The sequence below is a fragment of the Dendrobates tinctorius genome, unplaced genomic scaffold, assembly GCF_039654945.1.
Source record: "Dendrobates tinctorius isolate UK_male_01 unplaced genomic scaffold, ASM3965494v1 ptg000004l, whole genome shotgun sequence".
NCBI lineage: Eukaryota > Metazoa > Chordata > Amphibia > Anura > Dendrobatidae > Dendrobates > Dendrobates tinctorius.
The window spans coordinates 13,314,950-13,342,311 of NW_027361672.1; the positions used below are offsets into that span (position 1 = coordinate 13,314,950).

The 27,362-nt window shown below is 45.4% G+C and overlaps 1 protein-coding gene across 1 annotated transcript in view; it reads left to right on the plus strand.

Moving 5' to 3' along the window:
* The first annotated feature begins 6,484 nt into the window (after nucleotides 1-6,484).
* BLOC1S4 (biogenesis of lysosomal organelles complex 1 subunit 4) overlaps nucleotides 6,485-27,362 on the plus strand; it is a 61,901-nt gene continuing 41,023 nt past the window's right edge. The window contains exons 1-3 of the mRNA XM_073566154.1: nucleotides 6,485-6,804; nucleotides 10,757-10,828; nucleotides 17,402-17,503. Of these exons, the coding sequence (XP_073422255.1) occupies nucleotides 6,565-6,804; nucleotides 10,757-10,828; nucleotides 17,402-17,503 (414 nt within the window). The 5' untranslated portion in view covers nucleotides 6,485-6,564. The remainder of the gene's footprint in view (nucleotides 6,805-10,756; nucleotides 10,829-17,401; nucleotides 17,504-27,362) is intronic.

Consider the following 27,362-nt stretch of genomic DNA (forward strand, 5'->3'; position numbering starts at 1 on the left):
CTCTTTCCGATAGCACACTTGCAGCTGGGCAAGCGAGCTCCTGTAAGGCATATTGGGCCAATTCAGGCCAGGTGTCCAGTTTAGCGGCCCAATAGTCAAAGGGGAATGACCTGTGTGGGAGAACATCGATATGGGAGGAAAAGTAGTTTGTAACCATAGTTGACAACTGCTGTCTCCTGTCACTTTCCATCGATGCAGTATTACCAGTTGTGTGAGCGGTATTTGAAAAATCAGTCCACAACATTGTCATGAAACCCCTGTCTCCAACGCCACTTCTGCTGTGTGCACCATGAACACCTCTGCCAAGCTGCCCCCGGCCCGTACGGCTCGTGTGAGAACCATCACCGCTGCTGTGTGCTGGGAATGCCTCAAGCAACCGATTTACCAGAGTTGCTTGTTTATTAGCCAATATTAGGTCAAGGTTCTCCTGTGGCATGATGTTTTGTAATTTGCCTTTATAGCGTGGATCCAGGATGCTGGCTAACCAGTAGTAGTCATCGTTCATCATTTTGGCAATGCGTGGGTCCCTTTTTAGGATCTGCAAGGCATAATCTGACATGTGGGCCAATGTTCCCAGTGTCAATGATGCACTGCGAGTGCTGGTTGGAGGAGCACTTTCTGGCAAATCCACATCCCTCCAGTCACGCACAAACCCTGTACCAGACCTTGCCACGCCAACATTTTCACTTGCCCCACGAGATGCATCCTCCTCCCCTAAGTAATCATCCCCATCATCCTCCTCCTCTTCTTCCTCCACCTCGTCCAGGAGAGGTCCCTGAGCAGACAATGGCTGAATGTCATCAAGGATTCCCTCCTCCTCTTCCTCCTCATCAACATTGGCTGCAGACGCCTCCTCCTTAAGGTGCGTCAAAGTTTGCATGAGCAGACGCATAAGTGGGATGCTCATGCTTAGGATGGCGTCGTCTGCGCTTACCAGCCATGTGCATTCCTCAAAACACTGAAGGACTTTACAGAGGTCTTTCAGCTTCGACCACTGCACACCTGTCAACTCCATGTCTGCTCTCAAAGTGCCTGTCCGTGTATCCTCCCACAAATGCATTATGGCCTGCCTCTGCTCGCACAGCCGCTCCACCATTTGCAGGGTGGAGTTCCACCTTGTTGCAATGTCGATAATGAGGCGGTGGTTGGGAAGGTGGAGCAATCGCTGCAGCTTCTGCATACGAACGGAGTGTACAGGCGACCGGTGGATGTGCGCGCACAGTCTTCGCACCTTCTGGAGCAGGGCTGTTAACTCCGGATAATTTTTGAGGAAGCACTGCACCACCAGGTTCAAGGTGTGAGCCAAGCAAGGTATATGGCTGAGTTTTGAAAGGGCTATGGCTGCCACAAAATTACGGCCGTTATCACTAACTACCTTGCCTGCCTCAAGATGTACACTGCCCAGCCATGACTCAGTTTGTCGCTTCAAGTACTCGGCCAGCACCTCGGCGGTGTGTCTGTTGCCCAAACACATCATCTGCAACACAGCCTGCTGACGCTTTCCACTAGCTGCTCGATAGGGGGACACATCGTGTGCAACAGTGGCAGCTGCAGATGGAGTGCTCGTACGACTGCGCTCTGTGGACGAGCTTTCGCTTCTGGAGGAGGAGGAGGAGGGTCGAACGCCTACAGCCAACTGTTTCCTATACCGTGGGCTAGGCAGCACTGTCCCACCACCGCTGTCCCCTGTGGACCCTGCATCCACCACATTAACCCAGTGCGCAGTGATGGACACGTAACGGCCCTGGCCATGCCGACTGGACCATGCATCAGTTGTGAGGTGCACCTTTCCGCTCACTGACTGCTTGAATGCATGGACAATGCGGTCTTTCACATGATGGTGGAGGGCTGGGATGGCTTTGCGAGAGAAGTGGCGACTGGGTAGGTCATAGCGTGGTACTGCATAGGCCATGAGTTCGCGGAAAGCTGTGCTTTCCACCAACCGAAAGGGCATCATCTCAAACGAGATTAGTTTGGCAATGTGGGCGTTCAAACCCAGTGTACGCGGATGAGAGACTGAGTACTTTCTTGACCTACTCATAGTGTCTGGGAGGGTGAGCTGGACTTGAGAGCTGCATATGGTGGAAGTAGTGGTGGACAGGGCGGACTGAGAGAGGGTTGATGATGGTGATGGAGTTGGTGTTCTTTCTGATGGCCTAGAATCAGACTTTCGTTGATATAACAGTGGGATTCCCTGACTGCTGTGGCCTTGCAACGACACCTCAACATTTGCTGCTGTGCTAACCGGTGGGCTTACAGTGGGGGAAACAATGTAGCGTTGCTGACTACCTTCGCTGTGATCAGTTGCACATGTGGCACTTGAGGTTTGGTGTTGTGTCCACGCTTGCAAGTGCATGCTGGTTAAATGTCTAAGCATGCAACTGGTATTCAAATTTTTCAGATTTTTCCCTCGGCTAAAGGTCTTTGCACACTTCTTACAGATAACCTTGGCCTGATCATGAGGATTTTGGTTAAAAAAGTGCCACACTGCACTCTTCCTACTTTGGCAGACATTTTGCGGCCTAGCACGCTGTGATCTTTTGACCCTCTGGACAAGCTGTCCAGCAACTCTTTTGATGTTTGGAACCTGTCTTTGGGGTGCTCCGGGCCTGCCAGATAACAGCTGTTGCGATGTCGATGTCTGCTGTGGATGCTCCTCATCTGAGCTATTGGAAGCAGCACCCTCTTCCCCCAATGGATGCCAATCTGGGTCAACAACTGGGTCATCCATCACCTCCTCTTCTATGTCATGTGCACCTTCCTCTGTGTCACCGTGTATGGTGGTATAGTGTGCGGGAAGGGGCACCTGAGTCTCATCAGGGTCAGAATCTGGCTCTGTACACTGCGAGGACAATGTAGTGCTCTGAGTGAATGTACCAGCAGAATCATCCATCAGCGGCTGTGCATCAGTGCACTCAATGTCAGATTCATCTTGGCCTGGGTAATTCACCATTTGACTTGATAATCCAGGCATGGTATGTGAAAACAGCTCCATGGAGTAATCAGTAGTATGGCCTGCGTCATCCTTCAATCTTGGTTGGGGTGAAGGACACAAGGAAAGGTGTGGTTCATGAACATGAGCCTCCAATGACGACTCAGTGCTTTTACTTTTTACAACTGAAGAAGAGGAGGCGATAGAGCTGGAGGCTGAGTCAGCAATGTAAGACAAAACTTTTTCCTGATGCTCTGGCTTTAAAAGCGGTTTGCCAACTCCTAGAAAACTAAGCGTTCGAGGCCTTATGTAGCCAGACGATGACGCAGGCTCAACACCTCCTGCATTCGGTCCTATTTTGCTCTTGCCACTACCATCAGATCCACCACCAACACCATCATTACCAGCTGCCAACCCCCACCCAATTCCACGGCCTCTTCCGCCAGCCTTCCTCATTTTTGGTAGAAATGTAGACAAAATCCAACAAACTATATAGTAATGTAAAACAAGGTACAAGGTGTCTATAGGACAGGGGAGATTTTGAATTTCTGCAGACACTTGTGGACACTGGACACTTTTGGATTGTGTGAGGCCCACTGATATCTGAGCGCTATGTCACAGGCTCGATGGCACAGCTGTGACAAAAGTGACGAGAGGATAAGGGAGATTTTGAATTTCTGCAGACACTTGTGGACACTGGACACTTTTCGATTGTGTGAGGCCCACTGATATCTGAGCGCTATGTCACAGGCTCGATGGCACAGCTGTGACAAAAGTGACGAGAGGATAAGGGAGATTTTGAATTTCTGCAGACACTTGTGGACACTGGACACTTTTGGATTGTGTGAGGGCCACTGATATCTGAGCGCTATGTGACAGGCTCGATGGCACAGCTGTGACCAAAGTGACTAGAGGATAAAGGAGATTTTGAATTTCTGCACACACTTGTGGACACTTTTGGATTGTGTGAGGCCCAATGAATATCTGAGCGCTATGTGACAGGCTCGATGGCACAGCTGTGACAAAAGTGACGAGAGGATAAGGGAGATTTTGAATTTCTGCAGACACTTGTGGACACTGGACACTTTTGGATTGTGTGAGGCCCAATGAATATCTGAGCGCTATGTGACAGGCTCGATGGCACAGCTGTGACAAAAGTGACGAGAGGATAAGGGAGATTTTGAATTTCTGCAGACACTTGTGGACACTGGACACTTTTGGATTGTGTGAGGCCCAATGAATATCTGAGCGCTGACAGGCTCGATGGCACAGCTGTGACCAAAGTGACTAGAGGATAAAGGAGATTTTGAATTTCTGCACACACTTGTGGACAATGGACACTTTTGGATTGTGTGAGGCCCAATGAATATTTGAGCGCTATGTGACAGGCTCGATGGCACAGCTGTGACAAAAGTGACTAGAGGATAAAGGAGATTTTGAATTTCTGCAGACACTTGTGGACACTTTTGGATTGTGTGAGGCCCAATGAATATCTGAGCGCTATGTGACAGGCTCGATGGCACAGCTGTGACCAAAGTGACTAGAGGATAAAGGAGATTTTGAATTTCTGCACACACTTGTGGACACTGGACACTTTTGGATTGTGTGAGGCCCAATGAATATCTGAGCGCTATGTGACAGGCTCGATGGCACAGCTGTGACCAAAGTGACTAGAGGATAAAGGAGATTTTGAATTTATGCACACACTTGTGGACACTGGACACTTTTGGATTGTGTGAGGCCCAATGAATATCTGAGCGCTATGTGACAGGCTCGATGGCACAGCTGTGACAAAAGTGACGAGAGGATAAGGGAGATTTTGAATTTCTGCAGACACTTGTGGACACTGGACACTTTTGGATTGTGTGAGGCCCAATGAATATCTGAGCGCTATGTGACAGGCTCGATGGCACAGCTGTGACCAAAGTGACTAGAGGATAAAGGAGATTTTGAATTTCTGCACACACTTGTGGACACTGGACACTTTTGGATTGTGTGAGGCCCAATGAATATCTGAGCGCTATGTGACAGGCTCGATGGCACAGCTGTGACAAAAGTGACGAGAGGATAAGGGAGATTTTGAATTTCTGCAGACACTTGTGGACACTGGACACTTTTGGATTGTGTGAGGCCCAATGAATATCTGAGCGCTATGTGACAGGCTCGATGGCACAGCTGTGACCAAAGTGACTAGAGGATAAAGGAGATTTTGAATTTCTGCACACACTTGAGGACACTGGACACTTTTGGATTGTGTGAGGCCCAATGAATATCTGAGTGCTATGTGACAGGCTCGATGGCACAGCTGTGACCAAAGTGACTAGAGGATAAAGGAGATTTTGAATTTCTGCAGACACTTGTGGACACTTTTGGATTGTGTGAGGCCCACTGATATCTGAGCGCTATGTGACAGGCTCGATGGCACAGCTGTGACAAAAGTGACTAGAGGATAAGGGAGATTGGATTGCTTTTAAAAAAGCAGTTTGCGGAGCTGTGGGTAAACAGCAATGCCAGCCTGTCAGGAAGCCTTAAAAGGCAGCCCAATAACCAACACCACTGATACACCACTATATAGCCTCCCCTTGCACTGCACACACAGTGACTGGTGTATTGTGCAGGCCAAATCGCTAGCAGCAGAAGCAGTTTTTTTGTCTTCTTCCCTGCCTAACGCTCTCCCTACAGAATCAGCAGCAACCTCTCCCTATACTGAGATCGGCAGAAGATGGCGGTCGGCATGCACGCCCTTTTATACCCCCTGTGACGCCCACCAAAGCAAGCCAATCACTTGCATGCCCTTCTGAAATATGGTGGTGACCCGTGCCTATGTCATCACGTTGCCCACAGTGTCCGTGGATCCTGATTGGCTGAAAAAGAGCGCAAAACAAACTTTTGAAACGCGACTTTGGCGCGTAAGTCGCCGACCTCGTGGCCGACCTCATCCTAGGGTCGGGATTCGTTTCATGAAACCCGACTTTGCCAAAAGTCGGCGACTTTTGAAATTTTTCGACCCGTTTCGCTCAACTCTAATCTTTAGCTTATAAAAACGCATTCAAATCCGCACTGAAAAACGCACATGCGTTTTCTGCCAAGAGCTGCTGATTTTGTAATCCGCACTGTGTGCACATACCCTAACATCGCATTGCACTAGGATCTAAATCAGATGCTAGGTGTAAAAAAATCGAATTGTACTCGCACGACACTTGTCCGTTTTTCCGGTCCTGATAGCGGAACTTTTTTTCCACACACACGGGTATGAGCATGATGTGCAGCTCGAGAGAGCGCAGTTTTCTTGCGGTAATATGTCCAGTCCTTGTGCTGCACCTCATATACAGACACTATAGCACCAGCACAAAGGCTATCTACAAGTATAGTTATACTGCACTGTCCAGGGGGAGACAGCCAGGAGCGGTATTTCCGGCCCATACCTCCCTACAAGGTGGTCTGTACAGTGAGTAGCTATTGCAGCAAGCTGCGGTCACAGTACGATCCCCGGGCAATCGTCACATGATCAACGCTTTTTAGTGTATGCTGTCAGATAAACGCTTGCCGTATAAGATTGGCCGGACTCGGCGCCTGTACGGGATGATTGCCGTGTCACGTGTGTCAGACTTCCAGCTTTGTAGTCAGGTCGCATGGAGTTGGCGGCTGCTGTGGGACAGTGGGAGCCGACAGAAGAGGCGGGAGGCGGCACTTCCCGCGGGAGTCCCGGGGACAGCGGTCACGTCTCCCAGAGTCAGAGCGCCTGCAGCGGCGTCTCCGTGGGGCTCCTGAACGATGACGAACTGGTCGCTACACAGTCATGTGACGACGTCCTCAGCGCCACAGCGGCTCAGCTGTCCAGTCACCTCCTCCCTGCGCTGCACAGCTTCGAGGTGAGAGCGGGGCACAGGCGGTCATGTGATGGGAGTTTTCTGCAACGTGTGCACAAGGCTGTGTGGCGTGCGGTTCCTCTGGGCACGGGGCGGCTCCTTCGAGCACGGGGCGGCTCCTTTGAGCACAGGGCGGCGAGCGGCTCCACCGGGCACAGAGCGGCTCCTTTGAGCACAGGGCGGCGAGCGGCTCCTCCGGGGACAGGGCGGCTCCTTTGAGCACAGGGTGGCGAGCGGCTCCTTCGAGCACAGGGCGGCGAGCGGCTCCTCCGGGCACTGGGCGGCGCGCGGCTCCTATTTGTAAGGCTAAGTTCACACGTAGCGGAACTCTCGCAGAAATTACCCCTAGAGTTCCTGAATTCCATTCCGCGGGAAAACTAGCATTTTGCAAGCGTAATTAGCTTGCAAAATGCTAGCGTTTTCCAAGCGATCTGTAGCATCGCTTGGAGAACTGATTGACAGGTTGGTCACACTCGTCAAACATTCATTGAGTGTGACCAACTTTTTACTACTGAGGCCGCCTATGCAGCATCAGTAGTATAAGATAAAATGTAAAAAAATAACAATAAAAAAAAAAAATGGTGTTATTCTTACATTCCAACGTCCCGCGCCGCCTTCCCGCCTCTCTCCACGCTGCCGTTCCCAGTAAGCCTTTGCGAAAATGCCCACGATGACGTCCGTTCTCACGGGATCGCGACGTCTCGCGAATGACCGCGAGAACGGACACCATCGCGGGCATTTTCGCAAAGGATTACTGGGAACGGCAGCGTGGAGAGAAGCAGGAAGGCTGCGCGGGATGTCGGAAGGTGAGCATAACAATATTTTTTATTTTAAATTCTATTTTTTACAGGGATATGGTACCCAAAGCCCGGAGGACAGTCTCCTCTCCTCCGGACCGTGGGTACCATCCGCAATTCTGCTTACTTTTCGCATCCTGTGCACAGCCACATGCGGGAAGTAAGCGGAACAATGCATTCCTATGGGTGTGGGATCGCCGCGATTCTGCAAAATTAATGAGCATGCTGCGTTTTTTACCGCGAAGTGATTCCGCCGCGGTAAAAACCGCAGCATTAGCACAGCATTGTGGAATCCCATAGGAATGCATGGGATGCTTATTTATCGCGTTTTTGCGGCCAAACCGCTGCAGACACGCGAAAAAAACGCCACGTGTGAACTCGCCTGAGGGTTCCAATGGATTGTAATGAGTAAGACAATGCTCAAAGAACTGAATTTACTTAAATTGATTTACTTAATAAATAAGATGAAATAATTATTTCATTATTCAGATAGACATCCACCACTGGTCCTCCAGGAGAGAAAGACACCTGTCTCCTAGCTCTTTCATGCCCCACTGTGTGCGGAATGATGTCACAAGTCTATTGTCCACTGGCTATAAGCACATCCCCCTCAATCCTGAATGAAAACCCTGTTTTACCAGAATACAGGAAGCTGGAGGAGGGGCTTCTGAGCACATGTGGGGGAATTATATATAGATATACAATTAGTAAAATAATTAATTGGAGTGTTGAAACCATTAAAAATAATTTGTACGATGCACTCGTAGCGTATGTTTTCAGTTATGGTGTGATTGCAGGATTTGCTGCAGATTGAACGCTGCGTACAGCCACAGCGTTCAATCCGCAGCGTCCAGATGTTACAGCAGAGTGGAGGGTATTTTATGAGATCCCACCTCCACTTTGCATGCAGGGACACGCGGGTGACACACTTGAAATTACGGACATGCGACGCGTCTTCATAGGCCGCAGCATGTCTATTTATCTAAGATAAATAACCCATACTGCATACTTATGCAGCGTAAAACCCGCAGCGACCAGATATAGCATTGTGGGTGGAATTTCAAGAAATCCCACACCAAGTATGCGTCCATAGTCACCCGCGGCTCCCCACGGAGGCAGACATGTGGCGCGTCTCTCCAGACTGCAGCATGTTAATTTCTCTTGGTCAGCCATTTATATGGAAACACCTAAATAAAATGGCAATGATTGGTGATATCAACTTCCTGTTTGTGGCACATTAGTATATGGGAGAGGGGAAACTTTTCAAGATGGGTGGTGATCATGGCGGCCATTTTGAAGTTGACCATTTTGGTTCCAACTTTATTTTTTCCAATGGGAAGAGGGTCATGTGACACATCAAACTTATTGAGAATTTCACATAAAAAACAATGGTGTGCTTGGTTTTAATGTAAGTTTATTCTTTCATGAGCTGTCTTCAGCACCCAATACAAGGGAGCAGCACAAACAGTATAGCATCTTGGGTATCACCTATAATCAAGATTTTAGAGACTGATCATTAGCGGCATAATGGGTACAGATAACATTATCGTCCCATCCTTACATTCACAGAGTAAATGTAATGATACTCATCGTGTGTAACTAAAGTCCTGATACATGAACCATAATTCCCAATACGTTTCTACCCTCTTTTTCTAGGAGTTTATCAGGGGAAAGGTTTCACACTGGAAAAAAAAAGGGGTGGCCACTTGGAAAAGAAAAGTACAGGAATACGTGTAAATCTGAAGCCAATCCTCAAACCATACTCTGCAATTCTTTTCTGGTGTAGAAACAAGAAAGATCTACCCCCCCCCCCCCCCCCTCCATGTACTCACTTTCAGTGGTCATGCATCTTTGCTCCCATGTCCCAAATGCACGCCATAATGTTAGACGCGTGACTGGAAATAGTCGAACACATGTTAATATTGGGTCCTGGTGGGACGCATTTGCGTCACGATCACATGTACATGAGGGTCCTTGTGGACAATTAATGCATAGACACGTTATCAGAAGTCACCGGTCACATGCGCGAGAAAGTCCTTCTGGACAATCTTATACTCCAACGCATATCATAAAATGGTCTTAGTGGAACGCAAATACTGCGCTCCACGGCGTATTCCTAGAAGGCACCCCTGCTTGTGACGCAAAGCCAACGTTTTCAGAAGGTCCTATTGGCCCCAATTAGCGCTCAACAGTATAGATCATTCAAGGCCAAATACCTGCAAACAGGGCATGGCATACATATACCATTAGACCACATCTGTACTCCCTCCACAGTACAGATTGTAAAGCACAGATGCGTCCAACAAGGATACAAAAACCCCTCCCCTCTCTAACACTATTAGACTCTTTAGCCCACCTTTTCATGGGATTAAAATAAGTTTCCAGGACGTCCCTCCTGACAGCACCAATGAGGTTGTCCTTCTTATCCTTTCAGGAACAGGAAACACACGAGAGGTTAAAAGGCCTCTCCCACCCCCACTCTTCAATGTTTTCCTGTCCTCGTGAGGATAGGAACAGCGAGAGAAGATTGGATCGTTACCTTGAGGAGGACTCTGGGCCCCCAGCTCTTCCTTCCCCTTGTTAAGTGGTCTGCGGCTGACACCCCCAAAGGGGAGTTCCTCAACCTTAACCAGTTAAGCGCAGCACCTGGCTTGTGGGGGGGCTCTCGGCTCCAGCACCTGTAAATTTGTTAATGGTAAGAGGGTCTTTTTAAGTTTTTCTGGTCTACAGTACCTGCCAGCTCCTGCTATAAATGAAACAAAGGTGTACTGTTCTGATCCTTTCTGTGTTTTGAACTGGCTGCTAGAGCTAATAGCAGCAGATCAGTGGAGGTGTTGGGAGACGATATTGATGACCTGTGCATAATCAAAAGAAATATCCTAAAAATTGAGGTAACAGCAAGGATGAATAATTTTTAATGAGTACTGATTTTATTGAGCACCTTGTGGATTGTTTAGTTTGCCTTTGTTCCCCATATTTTAATTCTTTCAATTAAAGGTTAGATTTTGTTATCCTACCATTATTCATCCTTGCTGCTACCTCAATGTTGATGAACAGTCCTAAGGATCAGTCATCAATATCATATGACCAGATCTCTTTTAACGAAAATATAACTTCAACTGAAACTTTGTTTTGTTTTTTTTTTTGTTTTTTTAAAGATTGAGAATTTGGAAAAGAGCTTGGAAGATTTACTTGTAAGAGTTGATGAGTTTGTTGGGATGTTGGATATGGTAAGTCCAGATCATAGAACATTTCTATAGTATTGGACGTACTTGATGTAGTATGTAAAGATTTAACACCTTCCCACCTGGTATCAACCATTTATGGTCTAAACAGAAATGCCTAAGATGGGTTGTCCTCTTTGAAGAATTATTACTCCGAGGGTCATGCAGAGAAATAAATGGAAACTAAGCTGTTACTCATCCTGACTCCCCGGGTCCTGTGCTGCCTGTTGCTCACTGTTCTGGTGACTGTGTACATGCTGCAGTCCTTCCAGGAGTCAGAGTCTTGTGCCGTTTTTATCGGCAGGACCAATGAGATCACTGCCTTCAGCATTATTGATGTGATGTCACAGCGGCGCAAAATTGTATATGTAGACCATCACCGAGGCAATGACAAGAGACAGTGCTAGACCCCAGAAGGCAGGGTGAGTAACTGCTCAATTTTTTGTTTTTCTGTTGCCTGCCTGAACCGCTGGAGCGATAATCTTTGAAAAGGGACAACCCCTGTAATAGTGAAATATTTGTACATTTATACCAGCTGTACACATGTAATGCATCCAGGGAGAATGGGGACAGCAGTGATTAACGGCTCACACTGCTGTTGTGAATGGATTGTTTTCACACTGCTGTTGTGGATGGATTGTTTTCACACTGCTGTTGTGGATGGATCCATTTCACACTGCTTTTTTTTTGTTTCCATTAAACACACTCTGTAAAAGCTCCTGACGCTCACATAATTTATTTTTTTTTGCGTAAAAATGAGGACCGTTGGCATTTTTTTGTTTGTCAGATTCATTATGGCTTTTGCACCATTTTCACACTAGATTTTTTTTTCAGTCTTTATCATTTATTTGTGGGTTTCTTTGACGCTGTGTGTATGGTTTTAGATGTCCAAATGTTTTTTGGCGAATGTGCAATTTTTTGCTTTTTGAAATGACGCACACCATTTTTGCACAATTGTCCTCGGTATCCCTAATGGGACACACAATCTGTTTTTCTTCTCTGCTCAAAGACTTCTTTTACATTTTGAAGTTAATCCATGGTTTAAAGTGATGTTTTACTCAATAGTACAAAGCAAAAGAGGGGAAAAAAACAAAAAAGCAAACTTGAATATTTCGCTCATTCTGCAAACATTGTGCACCATTTTGATGAATTTGGTGAAAAATACACAAGGGCAAAAAAAAGGACAAAGAATGATGTAAAACTGCAAAGGATGAATTGGCACCATAGTGTGAATAGACCCTGTGGTTGTCACCAACTGACTTGTGCGATCATTAAACGACACTATCAGCTACTTTTTTTTGTGGTCATTGAATAGCCTATTTAGGCATATGAAGGCTGCTATAATATACACACATAATTATCTGTAATAGACTGTTCAGTGAACATAGGCTGCCATTGTTTTCGGCAGCACAGGTCTTGTTCATAAAGGACTGTGTCCTGCTGAGAACAATGGTCTCTTAACCCCTTAACGACCAGGGGTATTTTTGGTTTTGCATTTTCATTTTTCCCTCCCCTTGTTTCCAGAGCCATAACTTTTTTTATTTTTCCGTCTATATGGCCATGTGAGGGCTTATTTTTTGCGGGACGAGTTTGTACTTTTAAATGACACCATTGGTTTTACCATGTCGTGTACTCGAAAACGGGAAAAAAATTCCAAGTGCGGTGAAATTGCCAAAAAAGTGCAATCCCACACTTGTTTTTAGCTTGGCTTTTTGCTAGGTTCATTAGATGCTAAATCTGACCTGCCACTATGATTGTCCAGGTCATTACGAGTTCATAGACACCAAACATGTCTATGTCCTCTTTTATCTAAGTGGTGAAAAGAATTTCCAAAGTTTGCTAAAAAAAAAAAAAAAAAAAAAAAAAGCGCAACTTTATAAGACCCGTAGCGTCTCCATTTTTCATGATCTGGGCTGACGTTTTTAATGATACCACATTTGTGCAGATACGTTCTTTTGATCGCCTGTTATTGCATTTTAATGCAATGTCTTGGCGACCAAAAAAACGTAATTCTGGCGTTTTGAAATTTTTTTCTCGCTACGCTGTTTAGCGATCGGGTTAATGGTTTTTTTTTTTTTTGTTTTTTTTAATTGATCGGGTGATTCTGAACACGGCGATACCTAATGTGTATGTGGGATTTTTTTACTGTTTTATTTTGATTGGGGCGAAAGGGGGGTGATTTGAACTTTTAGGGTTTTTTTTATTTTTAAACATTTAAAAGGGGTTAAGCAAGCCAAAGGATTGTTTTGCATGAAAAATGAGGGTTCTGCTCATTCGCCGGGTCATCGGCACTCTGTTAACATTATACAGTGGTAGGGACACTTCAACTGCGATAGACAGAATCTAAAAGTAAAAAACAGAAAATATCATTTGTATGATTTTTATGTAATTAATTTTCATTTTATTACATGAACTAAGTATTTGATACAGTAGAAAAACAGAACTTAATAATATTTGGTACAGAAACCTTTGTTTACAATTACAGAGGTCAGACATTTTCTGCAGTTCTTGACCAAGTTTGCACACACTGCAGCAGGGATTTTGGCCCACTCCACCGTACAGATCTGCTCCAGATCTTTCACATTTAGGGGCTGTCACTTGGCAACATTGAGTTTCAGTTCCCTCCAGGGTTCAGGTCTGGAGACTGGCTAGGCCACTCCAGGATCTTAAAATGCTTCTTACAGAACCACTCCTTAGTTGCCCTGGCTGTGTGTTTTAGGTCATTGTCATGCTGGAAGACCCATTCACGACTCGTTTTCAATGCTCTAACTGAGAGAAAGATGATATTGACCAAAATCTTGCAATTCATGACCTCATCCATCCTCCCTTCAATACAATGCAGTCTTAAGGTCCCATTACATTTAGCGATGCACCAGCAATCCCGACAACGATACGACCTGGTTAGGATCGCTGGTGCATTGCTAAATGGTCACTAGTGAGCTGCCAAACAGGTAGATCTCACCAGCGATGCAGCAGCGGTCGTTACCTGTCAGACGGTAGCTCTGGTGATGACTTCCTCCCGCGTCCATGGAGTCGCTCGTCGGCGCCAGCAGGAAGCCGACGACGAGAAATGGACCAGGATGATCTCTCGTGATCGATAGTCAGCGGGGGTGCCGGTCGGAGGTAAGTGTCACATGTAGCGATATCGCTACCGATATCGCTGTTGCGTCACAAAATCGGTGACGCTTTAGCGATATCGCTATGTGTAAAAGGCCCTTTACTGTCCCCGTTGTAGAAAACCACACCCAAAGTTTTATGTTCCCCCCCCACCATTAAACATGGTTGGAACGGTGTTCTTGAGATCGTACTCATACTTCTTCCTCCAACCATGGCGAGTTGATGCCAAAAAGTTCTATTTAGGTCTTATCTGACCACATGACCTTTTCCCATGCGTCCGCTGGATCATCCAGAGGTCATTGGCGAACTTCAAATGGGACTGGACATGTACTGGCATGAGCAGGGGGACCTTGCTTGCCCTGCAGCATTTTAATCCATGATGGCATAGTGTTACAAACAGTAATGTTTGAGACTGTGGTTCCAGCTCTCTTTAGGTCATTGACCAGATCCCCCTTATAGTTCTGGGCTGATTCCTGACCTTTCTCAGAATCATCCTTAACCTATGAGGCGAGATTTTGCATGGAGCCCCAAACCAAGGAAGATTTACAGTCACCTTGTGTTTCTTCCATTTTCTAATAATTGTGCCAACAGTTGTTGCCTTCTCACCAAGCTGCTTGCCTATTGTCCTGTAGCCCATCCCAGCCTTGTGCAAGTCTACAATTTTGTCCCTGTGTCATTAGACAGCTCTTTGGTCTTGGCCATGGTGGAGATTGATTGTGTAGACAGGTGTCTTTTATACAGGTAACGCGTTTAGACAGGTCTAATTAATACAAATATTGAATGCAGAGTAGGTTGGTAGGTAATCAAATACTTAATTTCATGAAATACAATGCAGTTTAATAATTTAAAAATCATACAGTGTGATTTTTCTGTTTTTTATTTTTCGATTCTGTCTCTCACAGTTGAAGTGTACCTACGATAAAAAATTACACATCTCTCCAAACTTGCAAAATCTGAGGTGTATTAAATACTTATTTTCCCCACTGCATGGTGGCTGTAGTTGCCTTTTAATTCTCTTCAGCATTTATATTTTTAACAATTAGTAGTTAAAATAAAATACGAACTTCACAGCGCTATACTGAGAAGAAAAGAATGTGTGCTTGGTAATATAAATAACAAAAGGTCAGATGTACTCACTTTTGTGGGAGAGGGTGTTAGAATCTATTCATAGATCCATAGGTAGATGGTGTATTCAATGGTAGATGCTAGTGAGGTACTAATGGTAGTTAATACCCTCTATCATCAGAATAGATAAAATCACATGCGGCTGACTTTTTGTATTTAGTTATTTACTTTTTGGCTCAACAAAGGATGAATGCCAGACCTTGTCCATTAGACTAGTTAATGACTTATGTAGTGAACTAGAAATCAACTGTGTTTTTTTTAAACACTTTCCTGCAGGTGCAAAGATCAAATTGGTATAACTGAAAAAAGGGTTTCAATGTGGAAAAAAAAAAAAAAAGTTTGGGGTACAGTGTAATGTTGTGGCACTTACTGGGTTAAACGTGCTGCCTATAGAACATGGAAACCTTGGTCCAACAAATGGGTTAATACGTGGTCCAGTTAACAACTGTAGACTGCAGAGTCCTTACTTGTTAGTAATAATATTGATGGTGCAGCGTGAGGCTGATGGAAGTGTGCAGCTGTGTGCAGTCACTAGAGGGATGAGAAGTGGTTACCATCAGGGGACTCAGGCTGCTGTCTGTTACACTCTTTTAAATGTAGTACACTTACTTGTGTGATTTTCATTGGTGATGCAGTGGCTGTCTGGCGTGGGCAGAAGCCTGAGACTGTGGCAGGTGCTGTCTTTGCTAGGATCGTTTCCCAAGCGGGGAAAGAGAGAGGAGGACGCCTGAACCTCGCATGCCCCGGCTGGAAGCAGACGCTAAGGACGTGGCGGGAATAGGAGGCGGGGCTAGCGTGATGTCACTGGAAAGAAAGGACGGGTGCGCAAATGGACACAATCCTACGTGTTTCAAGGGGTATCTCCCTTCTTCGTTAGGGCTATGTCCATTGCTCATGGTACCGTCCTTATATACCACGCATCGCTGCGTGTGGCAGGCGGGAGATCAGCGAGCTGGAGCTGGTAACCAAGGTAAACATCGGGTTTCTAAGCGCCGCTTAGAAAACCCATTGTGTACCTTAGTTACCAGCGCGCTGGTAACTAAGGTACACAGTGGGTAACAAGCGACATGCGTCGCTTGTTACCCGTGTGTCGCTGTCCTGATCGCTGTGAAGCTGCCTGTTTGGCAGCTCACCAGCGATCATGTAGCGACACACCAGCGATCCTGACAAGTTCACATCGTTGTCGGGATCGCTGGTGAGTCGCTATGTGTGACAGGGCCCTAATAGTAAATAACTAAAAAAAATCACAGGCAAGCTGACTTTTTGTATCTATTCTGATAAAGGGTATTAACTACCATAATTACTTCATTAGCATCTACCATTGAATACACCATCTACCTATGGATCTATGAATAGATTTCAACACTCTCTCCCACAAAAGTGAGTACATCTGACCTTTTGTTATTTATATTACCAAGCACACATTCTTTTCTTCTCAGTATAGCATGGTGAAGTTCGTATTTTATTTTTCCTAGCCACACTTAACAGGGTCAGACACACCACCTGTTATTAACCAGCAGCATCTGAGCAATCTTTTTTTTTTTTTTTTTTTTTTTTCTTTTTTTCTCCCCAAGTGAACAGCGCCAGTGTATAAAGGCCCGTCACACATGACGATTTACCAGCGATCCCGACAATAATATCAACGTGTCAGGATCGCTGGTCAGTCGCTATGTGATCGCTGGTGAGCTGTCAAACAGACAGCTTCACCAGCGATTAGCACAGCGATGCTCAGCGCGCGGCATCTGTGTTCTGTTAGTTACCAGCGCGCTGATGCAGACAGCTGGTAACTAACGTACACATCGGGTATCCAAGGGACGTGCATCCCTTGGATACCCGATGTGTACGTTAGTTACCAGGTACCTGCATCAGCGCGCTTGGTAACTAATGTACACATCGGGTATCCAAAGGACGCACGTCCCTTGGATACCCGATGTGTACATTAGTTACCAGCAGATCGCTGGTCTCCCGCCTGTCACACGCAGCGATGCGTGTTGGCCAGCGGGAGCCCAGCGACCAAAGAAATGTCCTGGGCTTTCCTGCAGCGATCAGCGATACTGGCAGGGGGGCCGGTCGCTGATCGCTGTCACAGCAATCTCGCTGGTGAGATCGCTGTTGTGTCACAAAACTTGTCTCGCTAGCGAGATCGCTATGTGTGATGGGGCCTTAACAGTTTGAACAATTAGTAGTTATCTGATGAGAAAAGACCAAGCCAATGATGCGGGTGCTCACAACATACAATACTGCGTGCTGCCAGATCACAGAAAGTTAGCCTTGCGTGCCTTTTAACTTTTTAGAAGTCACTCTAACCTGAATGTGTTTTTTTTTTTTTTCCCTTAGATTAGAAATGATACTTCTCAAGTTGTTAATGAAAAAGTGCCTCAGATTTACACCAAAGCAGCAGAAATGAGAAAACTGTACCAGAAAATTGACTTGCTTGAGGTATGGACTTAGATGCTATTCAGCATGCTAAATGCTGAGTAAATGTTACCTAAACAGATTTTTCTTACATTTTCTTAAAACTGACCAGGGGGAAGAGATTGTCGTCGAATAAAAATGTAAACTTTATTTACCACTCAAATCTTTAAACCTCAACCTTCCCTTCTCCTCGTGCTTCCATTCTCTCCATTCAGTCATATGATTGCTGAAGCCATTGATTGGCTGCAGGGTGAGGTGACTGATGGATGGGACGTCTTCACTTCCGGCAACCTCAAATGGTTTCAAAAAGTTACATTCATCTCGCTAATCCCTATTTGTTTCTGTTACATAGTAATCTCCTGCTCTCTGAAACTCGTGCTCCTGCAGTGATGCTCAGCATGGACATCATTACATGTCTGTCACATGACTATGCATACTTCATAAATACAATTACACTAAAAACTGACCAGTACCTCCTAAGTAGAGATGAGCGAGTATTTCAGTGTTCGGTTCGGATCACGATCGTCGAATCTGCAATATTCGTCGAATATTCGCTGAACATAGCCGAATGGCATTCATCGCAATAGGAAGCAGAAACAAATACATGCACACCTTATACCGGCCCCAAATGCTGCTAAAACACATCAAATGAGGGACAAACACCAAGAAAGTGGCCTCAATTCACCCACAGTACAAATTTTAGCATGGCACTGCAGCAATTAGCCAGGCATGAGGTATAGGGGTCTGGGACAGCATTTACAGCTTTCAATTGAACATCACAGTAAGACGGGGTGGGTGAGGGATCGGTGTAGGCCTCCTTTTCTGGGAGCCCTGATGCCACATGCAACACCTCTACCTGCTTTCATGCTGAGCCACATTCAGGTGGCAAAAATATCAGATTTGTAGACTATTATTGTCAGAAAAATTTTAAGGCTAGTAACACAGGTAGTTGAGTCCTAGGAAGTGGAGGCCTGACAGTCTTGGAAGCCTACTGCTACCGGCAACACACATGAATGAGACCCAACCAGGAGTGTTCACATTTCCACAAATTACTGGGAGACACCACAAAAGTAGCATCAAATTCACCACAGTAGAAATAGTATAATAGGGACCGACAGGTCTTCCACTACACCCAATCCAGCAGATGGACTCCCAACCTGTAGTTTTCACATTTTAAGAAATGAGGGCCTGACACCACCGAAGTGGAATAACGGTCACAAGAATAGAAATGGTATAATTGGGACCAACACGTCATCCACTACAGCTAACCCAGCAAATGTAGACCAACCATGACTGTTCACATTTCCACAAATTTGTGTTAACATGAGCAGCAGGCACAGAAGCCAGACTAAAGATATCACAGAGTGCAGTTATGTGACATTAATGCATTACCCTAAAAAATGCATTACCTAGTCTGTACAGTCTGCGATTGGGGTGCAAAAGTCCTTGGAGATCCATGACTTGTTCATCTTGATGAAAAGTTAGGCGGTCTACACTTTCATGGGACAGCTGACTGCGCTTATCTGTCAGGACACAACCAGCAGCGCTGAAGACACATTCTGAGAGAACGCTGGCTGCTGGGCACGATAAAACCTCCAAAGCGTGTGAGGCGAGCTCAGGCCACTCATCCATGTTTTAAGACCAAAATGTGAAAGGGTCCAAACCCTCCCTGATGGTATTGATATTCAGTTCTAGATACTCCTGCATCATACTCTCCATTCGTTCACTATGTGTAAGACTTGGACTCTGTTGTGCTGGCGCACAAGCTGGTCTAAAAAAAAAAAAAAAGTGTCAGAGGACGCACAGAAATTTCTTTTTCCACTTCCACTGCTGCTGCTAATGTTTGGCGTTGACGAATTGACGTGCCGGAGGTTGGAAGACCAGAGCTGGGATGTGAATTGTGTGTTTCACTGCTGTCTTGGGGAAAAGCTCTCTTAAGTTTGTGTAAAAGCGTGTTTCGATAATCCAGCATTCGTGGGTCCCTTTCCAGGGTGGGAAGCATCTGGCAAAACTTGGTTTTATAACGTGGCTCTAACAGAGTATCAACCCAGTTGTCAGCAGTATTCCGAATAATAACTATATGGGGATCAAGTTGAAGGTAGTGCAGCAAGAAGGCACTCCTATGTTGGGCTCTACCATGAAGTCCAAGCCCATGCTGTGTTGGTGGCTGGATAACAATTAGGCTCTTTTCCTCCGTCCCCTCCCGCCAACCACGAACAACAGACAGTTGCTCCTCGGATCTTGCACCTTTGATAAGTTTGTCATCATCAGCCCCCCTCGATCGCAGTAAACCACCATCCCTTGGCACCCGCCTGTGTAACGACAGTCTTGAACTTAGAGACAATGTTATCCCTTCCGCATCCTCCTCTGCTTCCTCCTCCTCTTCTGGGACCACCTCTCCTCCAGCAGGTTATTCAAAGTCTGCTCCAGCATATAGATGACCGGAATAGTGATGCTGATGACGGGGTCGTCAGCGCTAACCATCTTAGTAGCCATTTCAAAACTGTGCAGAGGTCCTTAATTTGCAAACTCTGTAAACGTGATATGGCCCAATCTATACAACATGACATACTGCATCAGGGCTTCTTGCTGCTGCCACAGTCCCTGCAACATGTGCAGAGTGGAATTCCACCGTGTCGGCACATTGCATATCAACATGGTAACCGGCATGGTCAAAGACCTCTGTATCGATGCAAGTCGATCAGAGGGGTGCGAATGGTGGAAATGATCACACCGCTTACGTGTTTTCTGGAGCAGCTCACCCAGGCCAGAATAGTGGCGGAGAAAACGCCGTACCACCAGGATGATTACGTGAGCCATGCAAGGGGTGTATGAGCTCGCCTCACCGTAGGGCTGCCATCAGTTTCGCACTGTTATCGGACATGGCCTTCCTTGGAATCGGGTTCAGCGGAGACAGCCATTGATCAAACTCATCCTGAAGAGCTGTCCACAAGTCTTCAGCTGTATGACTGGATCTCCAAGGCATATCAGTTTTAATACTGCCTGATTGTGGTGAGCCCTGGCTGTGCAGTACGGAGGTGGTGGGGATTTGCTCTGCACTGTTGGAACGCGTGTCTCATTAAGGCAGAGGTTGAGGGCGCAGGTGGAGACCCTAGAGGAGGCAGAAGCAGTGGAGGAAGTGTTTAATGTAGAGTTTTGTCCTGCAAGTCTTGGGGATTCCAAGACTTGTGGAGCAGCACCTGTCCCCACAGCCACCAGAGTCACCCAGTGCCCAGTTAGCGAGATGTAACGCCCTTGGCCATCCTTGCTCGTCCAAGTGGCTGTGGTGAAATGCACCCTGGCAGACAGAGATTTAGTCAAGGAACGGGTGATGTCTGCTGGTGTAGCACAGACACAGCTTTCTTAGAAAAGTAATGGCGACTGGACAATTGGTACTGGGGGACTGCGACGGCCATCAGCTTTCGGAAACAGTCTATCTACCAGACGGAAAGGCAGCATTTCCGTGGCCAACAGATTGAACTCCAACATCTACAATCTCTTAGCTTTGTCATGCGTAGGAGGCAACAATGTTTTGCGTGACCACAACTGTGGAACCGTGGGCTGGCTGCAGTGCTGAGAGAGGGCGGAGTGCGGTGAACCGAACGAGCGTGAGAGAGGTGCAGGCGGAAATGTTACAGTGGATTGAGAAACTTGTTGTGTGTGCTCGTTCTCTGAGATCGGTCAAAAACAGCAGGCATGTCTGTTACAGGTGACGGCGGGCTCTGGCGTGAGTGGAGTGGGTAAACAACCCGAGGTTCTGTGGTCAAAGACCTGCGTCTCAATATTTGGCACGGTAATGGAGGAGGAAGAAGCAGCAGATGCGATGGATGGGGCGGCTGATGGTTGTTGAGGTCTGCTGGTCCGCATTTTTGCACATTGGGATTCCCACAGTAACGCATGTGGATTAAACATGTGAAGGTTCATACATGTAGTAGTCAAATTATTGCACTTTTTACCTCGACTAAGTTTTTTTTTTTTTTTTTTTTTTTTTTTTTTTGCAAAGTTGGCAGATTACATGAGTTGACTCATCCTTTGCAGTGTCAAAGTCCCAGGCTAGGCAACCCTTGCCACCCCTGCAAGCTGCGGACCCGTGGACGCTGCTGGTCACAGGTACAGTTGTGGCTGAGGATGCATTGCTCGTTGTGGCTGCAACACTAAGTGTCTGCGACGTATGGCGCAACGTAACCTCATATTCCTCATCAGATGACTTACTCAACTGTGTGCATCTATGTTCATGCCAACTGGGATCTAACACCTCATCTTAATCATCCTCTGTTTTTTCACATTCCTTGCCCTTGGAGTCACCCTCCTCTTCTTGCCCTGATAGCACAGTACTGTCCGCGTGAGCCTCAGATAAGAGTCTCATCAGGATCACCTTCCACTCCAGGGGTTAACGTGTGATTTACAAGGGTCAGGAAGCTGTTCGGACACTACTTCATCCTGCCCTGGATCCATGCTGAAAACAATTTTGGGCATCGGTGCATATTTCCTCCTCTTGAATGTGTGAAGCTTTTAAGTACACTTCTGATGACCCTGGCATAGAATGCGTAAACAACTCTTCAGACTCGCCCATCTGTGGTTCCGTAGAGTCAGTTGTATGGTTAGACAGTTGGGCCGTGGGGGGAAGTAAGGAGAATTTGGGTGCCACCTTTGTGGACTGTACTGGGTGTGATGATGAGGAGGAGGAGAGGCCACTTGAAGCTGCGCTTGCCATCCACTCAAGTACAAGCTCTTTCTGGGCATCACCGACAAGGCTATGAGATATCAGAGCTGAGATCTCGTCTACCGAGATCTTGGTGCAGAGATCGCCATCTGCGCATGGGCTGTCCTCCGGCAGCCATTTTTCCAATCCACCGCATAGGAAACCATGGAACTGCAAATTTTGGGGAAAAAAGTGTGTTTTTATAATCTGAACAATACGGTCTATACAAAAAAGAATACAGCAGCACTCTATGTGCTAAGATATAGGCAAAATTTGAATATGTGAAACTCAACCTGCATTACTATTATATAGAATATAGTTAGAAAATGAAGGTAAGTAGCACATAAATTGGCCAATTTAAATGTGCTCTCTGATAAGTCCCTTAGCTATTTGGTCAGTATTTTACATCAGTATTTGTAAGCCTAACCCAGGAGTGGGTGAAAAATCCAGAAGTGGTGAATCCAGAAGTGTTTCTATTATACTTTCCTCTGATTGTTCCTCTCCTAGTTTTGGCTAACAAATCTAATGGGCAGGTAGGTTCTAATGCTATATAGAGGACACATACTTTTTTAGGCTATTGTCACACAACAGTTTTCCTCTCTTCTTAAAGAATCGAGTCGATTATGCTAATCACGCTCCAATTAAACTCTGATCACAATTTGATCAGAGTGTGATTCGACTTTCTCAGATGAGGAGAAATTAAAAAAAAAAATCTCCATTCTGTCAGTCTTTGAAAATTGGACTGCAATCAGATGTCACGCAAGTGAAGAAGTCGAATTTTTCTTTATTTTTATTTGTTTCCACTGAATCACTGACTCAATGGTCCGAATATCGGATATAAATTGGCGATCCGAATATCGGATGCTGCGGGGTTTTTTTGTGTTTAAAAACTGTGGTCAGACTTTTCCAGGAAAAACTTGGACATATGCACAGCCATATAGAGTGACATTGGTTCATGTCTGATCGCACTCGGACCACAAAAATATGATCTTCTGCCTGAGCCCTTAGAAGTTGCTGGTCAGTTTTTTGTTTTTTTTTTGTTTGTTTTTTTAGTATAAATTTTGAGGTGGTGACTTCCTCTTTAACCCCTTTACTCCCAAGGGTGGTTTGCATGTTAATGCCCGGGCCAGTTTTTACAATTCTGACCACTGTCCCTTTACTCTGGAACGCTTCCATGGATCCCGGTGATTCTGACAGTTTTCTCGTGACATATTGTACTTCATGTTAGTGGTAAAATTTCATTTAATTGCGTTTATTTGTGAAAAAAACGGAACCTTGGCGAAAATTTTGAAAATTTCGCAATTTTCCAACTTTGAATTTTTGTGCTCTTAAATCAGAGATGGCACTCAAAAAACTTAATAAGTAACATTTCCCACATGTTTACTTTACATCAGCACAATTTGGGAACCAAAATTTTTTTTTTGTTAGGAAGTTATAAGGGTTAAAATTTGACCAGCGATTTCTCATTTTTACAACGCCATTTTATTTTTAGAGACCACATCACATTTGAAGTCACTTTGAGGGGTCTATATTATGGAAAATACCCAAACGTGACACCATTCTAGAAACTGTACCCCTCAAGCTGCTCAAAACCAGATTCAAGAAGTTTATTAACCCTTCAGGTGCTTCACAGGAATTTTTTGAATGTTTAAAAAAAATGAACATTAACTTTTTTTCACAAAAAAAATTCAGGTTCAATTTTTTTATTTTATCAAGGTAATAGGAGAAATTGGACTGGAAAAGTTATTGTGCAAATTGTCCTGAGTACGCCGATACCTGATATGTGGGGGGGAATCACTGTTTGGGCGCATGGCAGAGCACTGAAGGGATGGAGCGCCGTTTGACTTTTTCACTGCAAAATTGGCTGGAATTCAGATCGGACGCCATGTCAAGTTTGGAGAGCTCCTGATGTGCCTAAACAGTGGAAACCCCCCACAAGTGACCCCATTTTGGAAACTAGACCCCCCTAAGAAACTTATCTAGATATGTGGTGAGCACTTTGAACCCCCAAGGGCTACACAGAAGTTTATAACGTACAGCCGTACAATTATAAAATCATATTTTTTCCACAAAAATGATCTTTTCACCCCCAAATTTTATTTTCCCTAGAATAACAGGACCCCAAAAGTTATTGTGCAATTTGTCCTGAGTACGCTGATACCCCATATGTGGGGTTAAACTACTATTTCGGCGCATGGCAGAGCTCGGAAGGGAAGCAGCGCCATTTGACTTTTTTGGCTGGAATTGAGATCTGACGCCATGTCGCATTTGGAAAGCCCCTGATGTGCCAAAACAGTGGAAACCCCCCAATTCTAACTCTAACCCTAAACCTAGCCCTAATGGGAAAATGGAAATAAATACATTTTTTTTTTTTTTTTTTTTTTTTTTATTATTATTTTTCCCTAACTAAGGGGGTGATAAAGGGGGGTTTGATTTACTATTTATAGCGTTTTTTTATTTTTGGCAGCTGTCGCAAGCTAAGGCTGTGTGCCCATGATGCGATTTTTAAGCGTTTTTGCCGCGATTTTGGGCGCGAAAACGTTTACAAATCTTGTACAGAACGCACCCCATGCATTCCTATGGCATTCCGCACATGCTGTGCTAATGCTGCGCTTTTTGCCACGGCGGAATCGCATCGCAGCGTGCGGCTGCATAAAAATACATGTAGCTGCACGCTCCGGTCCAAGTGCCGGCGGCAGTGCCAGATTTTCATGCGAGAGACTCGCACGAAAATCGTGCGAGTCTCTCGCAAGTGAGTATGAGCCCTAATGGTTCACTCACACGAGCAAATAAATTGGGCAAGTGCAATCAGTGCTGTGGAGTCAGTAACAGTGATGAGCGCGTATACTCGTCACTCAAAATTTCCCGAGCATGCTCGGGTGATCTCCGAGTATTTGAATGTGCTCGGAGATTTAGTTTCTGTTTCCTCAGCTGCATGATTTGCGACTGCTAGACAGCCTGAATACAGTGCCTTGCAAAAGTATTCGTCCCCCTGGAACTTTTCAACCTTTTCCCACATATCATGCTTCAAACATAAAGATACCATATGTAAATTTTTGGTGACGAATCGACAAGTGGGACACAATTGTGAAGTTGAACGAAATTAATTGGTTATTTTAAATTTTTGTGGAAATTCAAAAACTGAAAAGTGGGGCGTGCAATATTAATCGGCCCCTTTACTTTCAGTGCAGCAAACTCACTCCAGAAGTTCATTGTGGATCTCTGAATGATCCAATGTTGTCTTAAATGACTAATGATCAATATAATCCACCTGTGTGTAATCAAGTCTTCGTATAAAGGCACCTGCTCTGTGATAGTCTCAGGGTTCTGTTTGAAGCACAGAGAGCATCATGAAGACCAAGGAACACAACAGGTAGGTCTGTGATACTGTTGTAGAGAAGTTTAAAGCTGGATTTGGATACAAAATGATTTCCAAAACTTTAAACATCCCAAGGAGCACTGTGCAAACGATCATATTGAAATGGAAGGAGTATCATACAACTGCACATCTACCAAGACCCGGCTGTCCTTCTAAACTTTTATTTCAAACAAGGAGAAGACTGATCAGAGATGCAGCCAAGAGGCCCATGATCACTCTGGATGAACTGCAGAGATCTACAGCTGAGGTGGGACAGTCTGTCCATAGGACAACAAATCAGTCGTACACTGCACAAATCTGGCCTTTATGGAAAAGTGGCAAGAAGAAAGCCAGTTCTAAAAGATATCCATAAAAAGTGTTGTTTAAAGTTTGCAACAAGCCACCTGGGATGGGAGACACACCAAACATGTGGAAGAAGGTGCTCTGGTCAGATGAAACCAAAATCGAACTTTTTGGCAACAATGCCAAACGATATGCTTGGCCTTATTCAACACAGCTCATCACCCTGAACACACCATCCCCACTGTTATAAATGGTGGTGGCAGCATCATGGTTTGGGCCTGCTTTTCTTCAGCAGGGACAGGGAAGATGGTTAAAATTGATGGGAAGATGGATGGAGCCAAATACAGGACCATTCTTGAAGAAAACCTGCTGGAGTCTGCAGAAGACCTGAGACTGGGACAGGAGATTTGTCTTCCAACAAGACAATGATCCCAAACATAAAGAAAAATCTACAATGGAATGGTTCACAAATAAACAAATCCAGGTGTTAGAATGGCCAAGTCAAAGTTCAGACCAGAATCCAATCGAGAATCTGTGGAAAGAACTGAACTGCTGTTCACAAACGATCTCCATCAAACCTCACTGAGCTCGAGCTGTTTGCCAAGGAAGAATGGGCAAGAATTTCAGTCTCTCGATGTACAAACCTGATTGAAACATACCCCAAGCAACTTGCAGCTGTAATCGCAGCAAAAGGTGGCGCAACAAAGTATTAAGTTTAAAGGGCCGAATAATATTGCACGCCCCACTTTTCAGATTTTGAATTTCCACAAAAACTTAAAATAACCAATAAATTTTGTTCAACTTCACAATTGTGTCCCACTTGTTGTTGATTCTTCACCAAAAATTTACATTTGGTATCTTTATGTTTGAAGCATGATATGTGGGAAAAGGTTGAAAAGTTCCAGGGGGCCGAATACTTTCGCAAGGCATCGTACATGTGGAGATTCCCTAAGAAACAGGCAATCCCCACATGTATGCAGATCACCCGAGCATGCTCGGGGAAAACCCGAGCAGTGAGCATACTCGCTCATCATTAGTCAGTAAGACAAACCTCCATCTCCTCAATTTCCCTGACTCCGACCCCATAGCACTGCCTCACTACTGAGCATGTACATAAAGTGCAGCACAGATTCATCTCCGCTAAAAGCTGAGATCCTTAGATCCGGAACAGAACAGACATTTATAGGAGAAATCCAGAAATGAAGTAGCGGATGGCACTCGCCGTCCCATAAATGTCCTTTTATTTGGATTTTACATAACGGCAGGAAAGTGTGAAGTGGAGACGCACCAGTTCACGGCCGTTTCACGCTGGTGTGCGCTTCCATGGCTCCTGTAGAAGCGCACCCCTGTGTGAAACGCCTGTCATCTGGTGAAAGACTGAAGGCCCCTCATATCCATTGCATTGCACAGCTGTGGCCAACAGCACTTCTATGCACACTTAACCCCTTCATGCTGCACCCAATTTCTGTTTTTGCGTGTGGTTTTTTTTTTTTTTTTTTTTTATCCTCCACTTCTTCCCA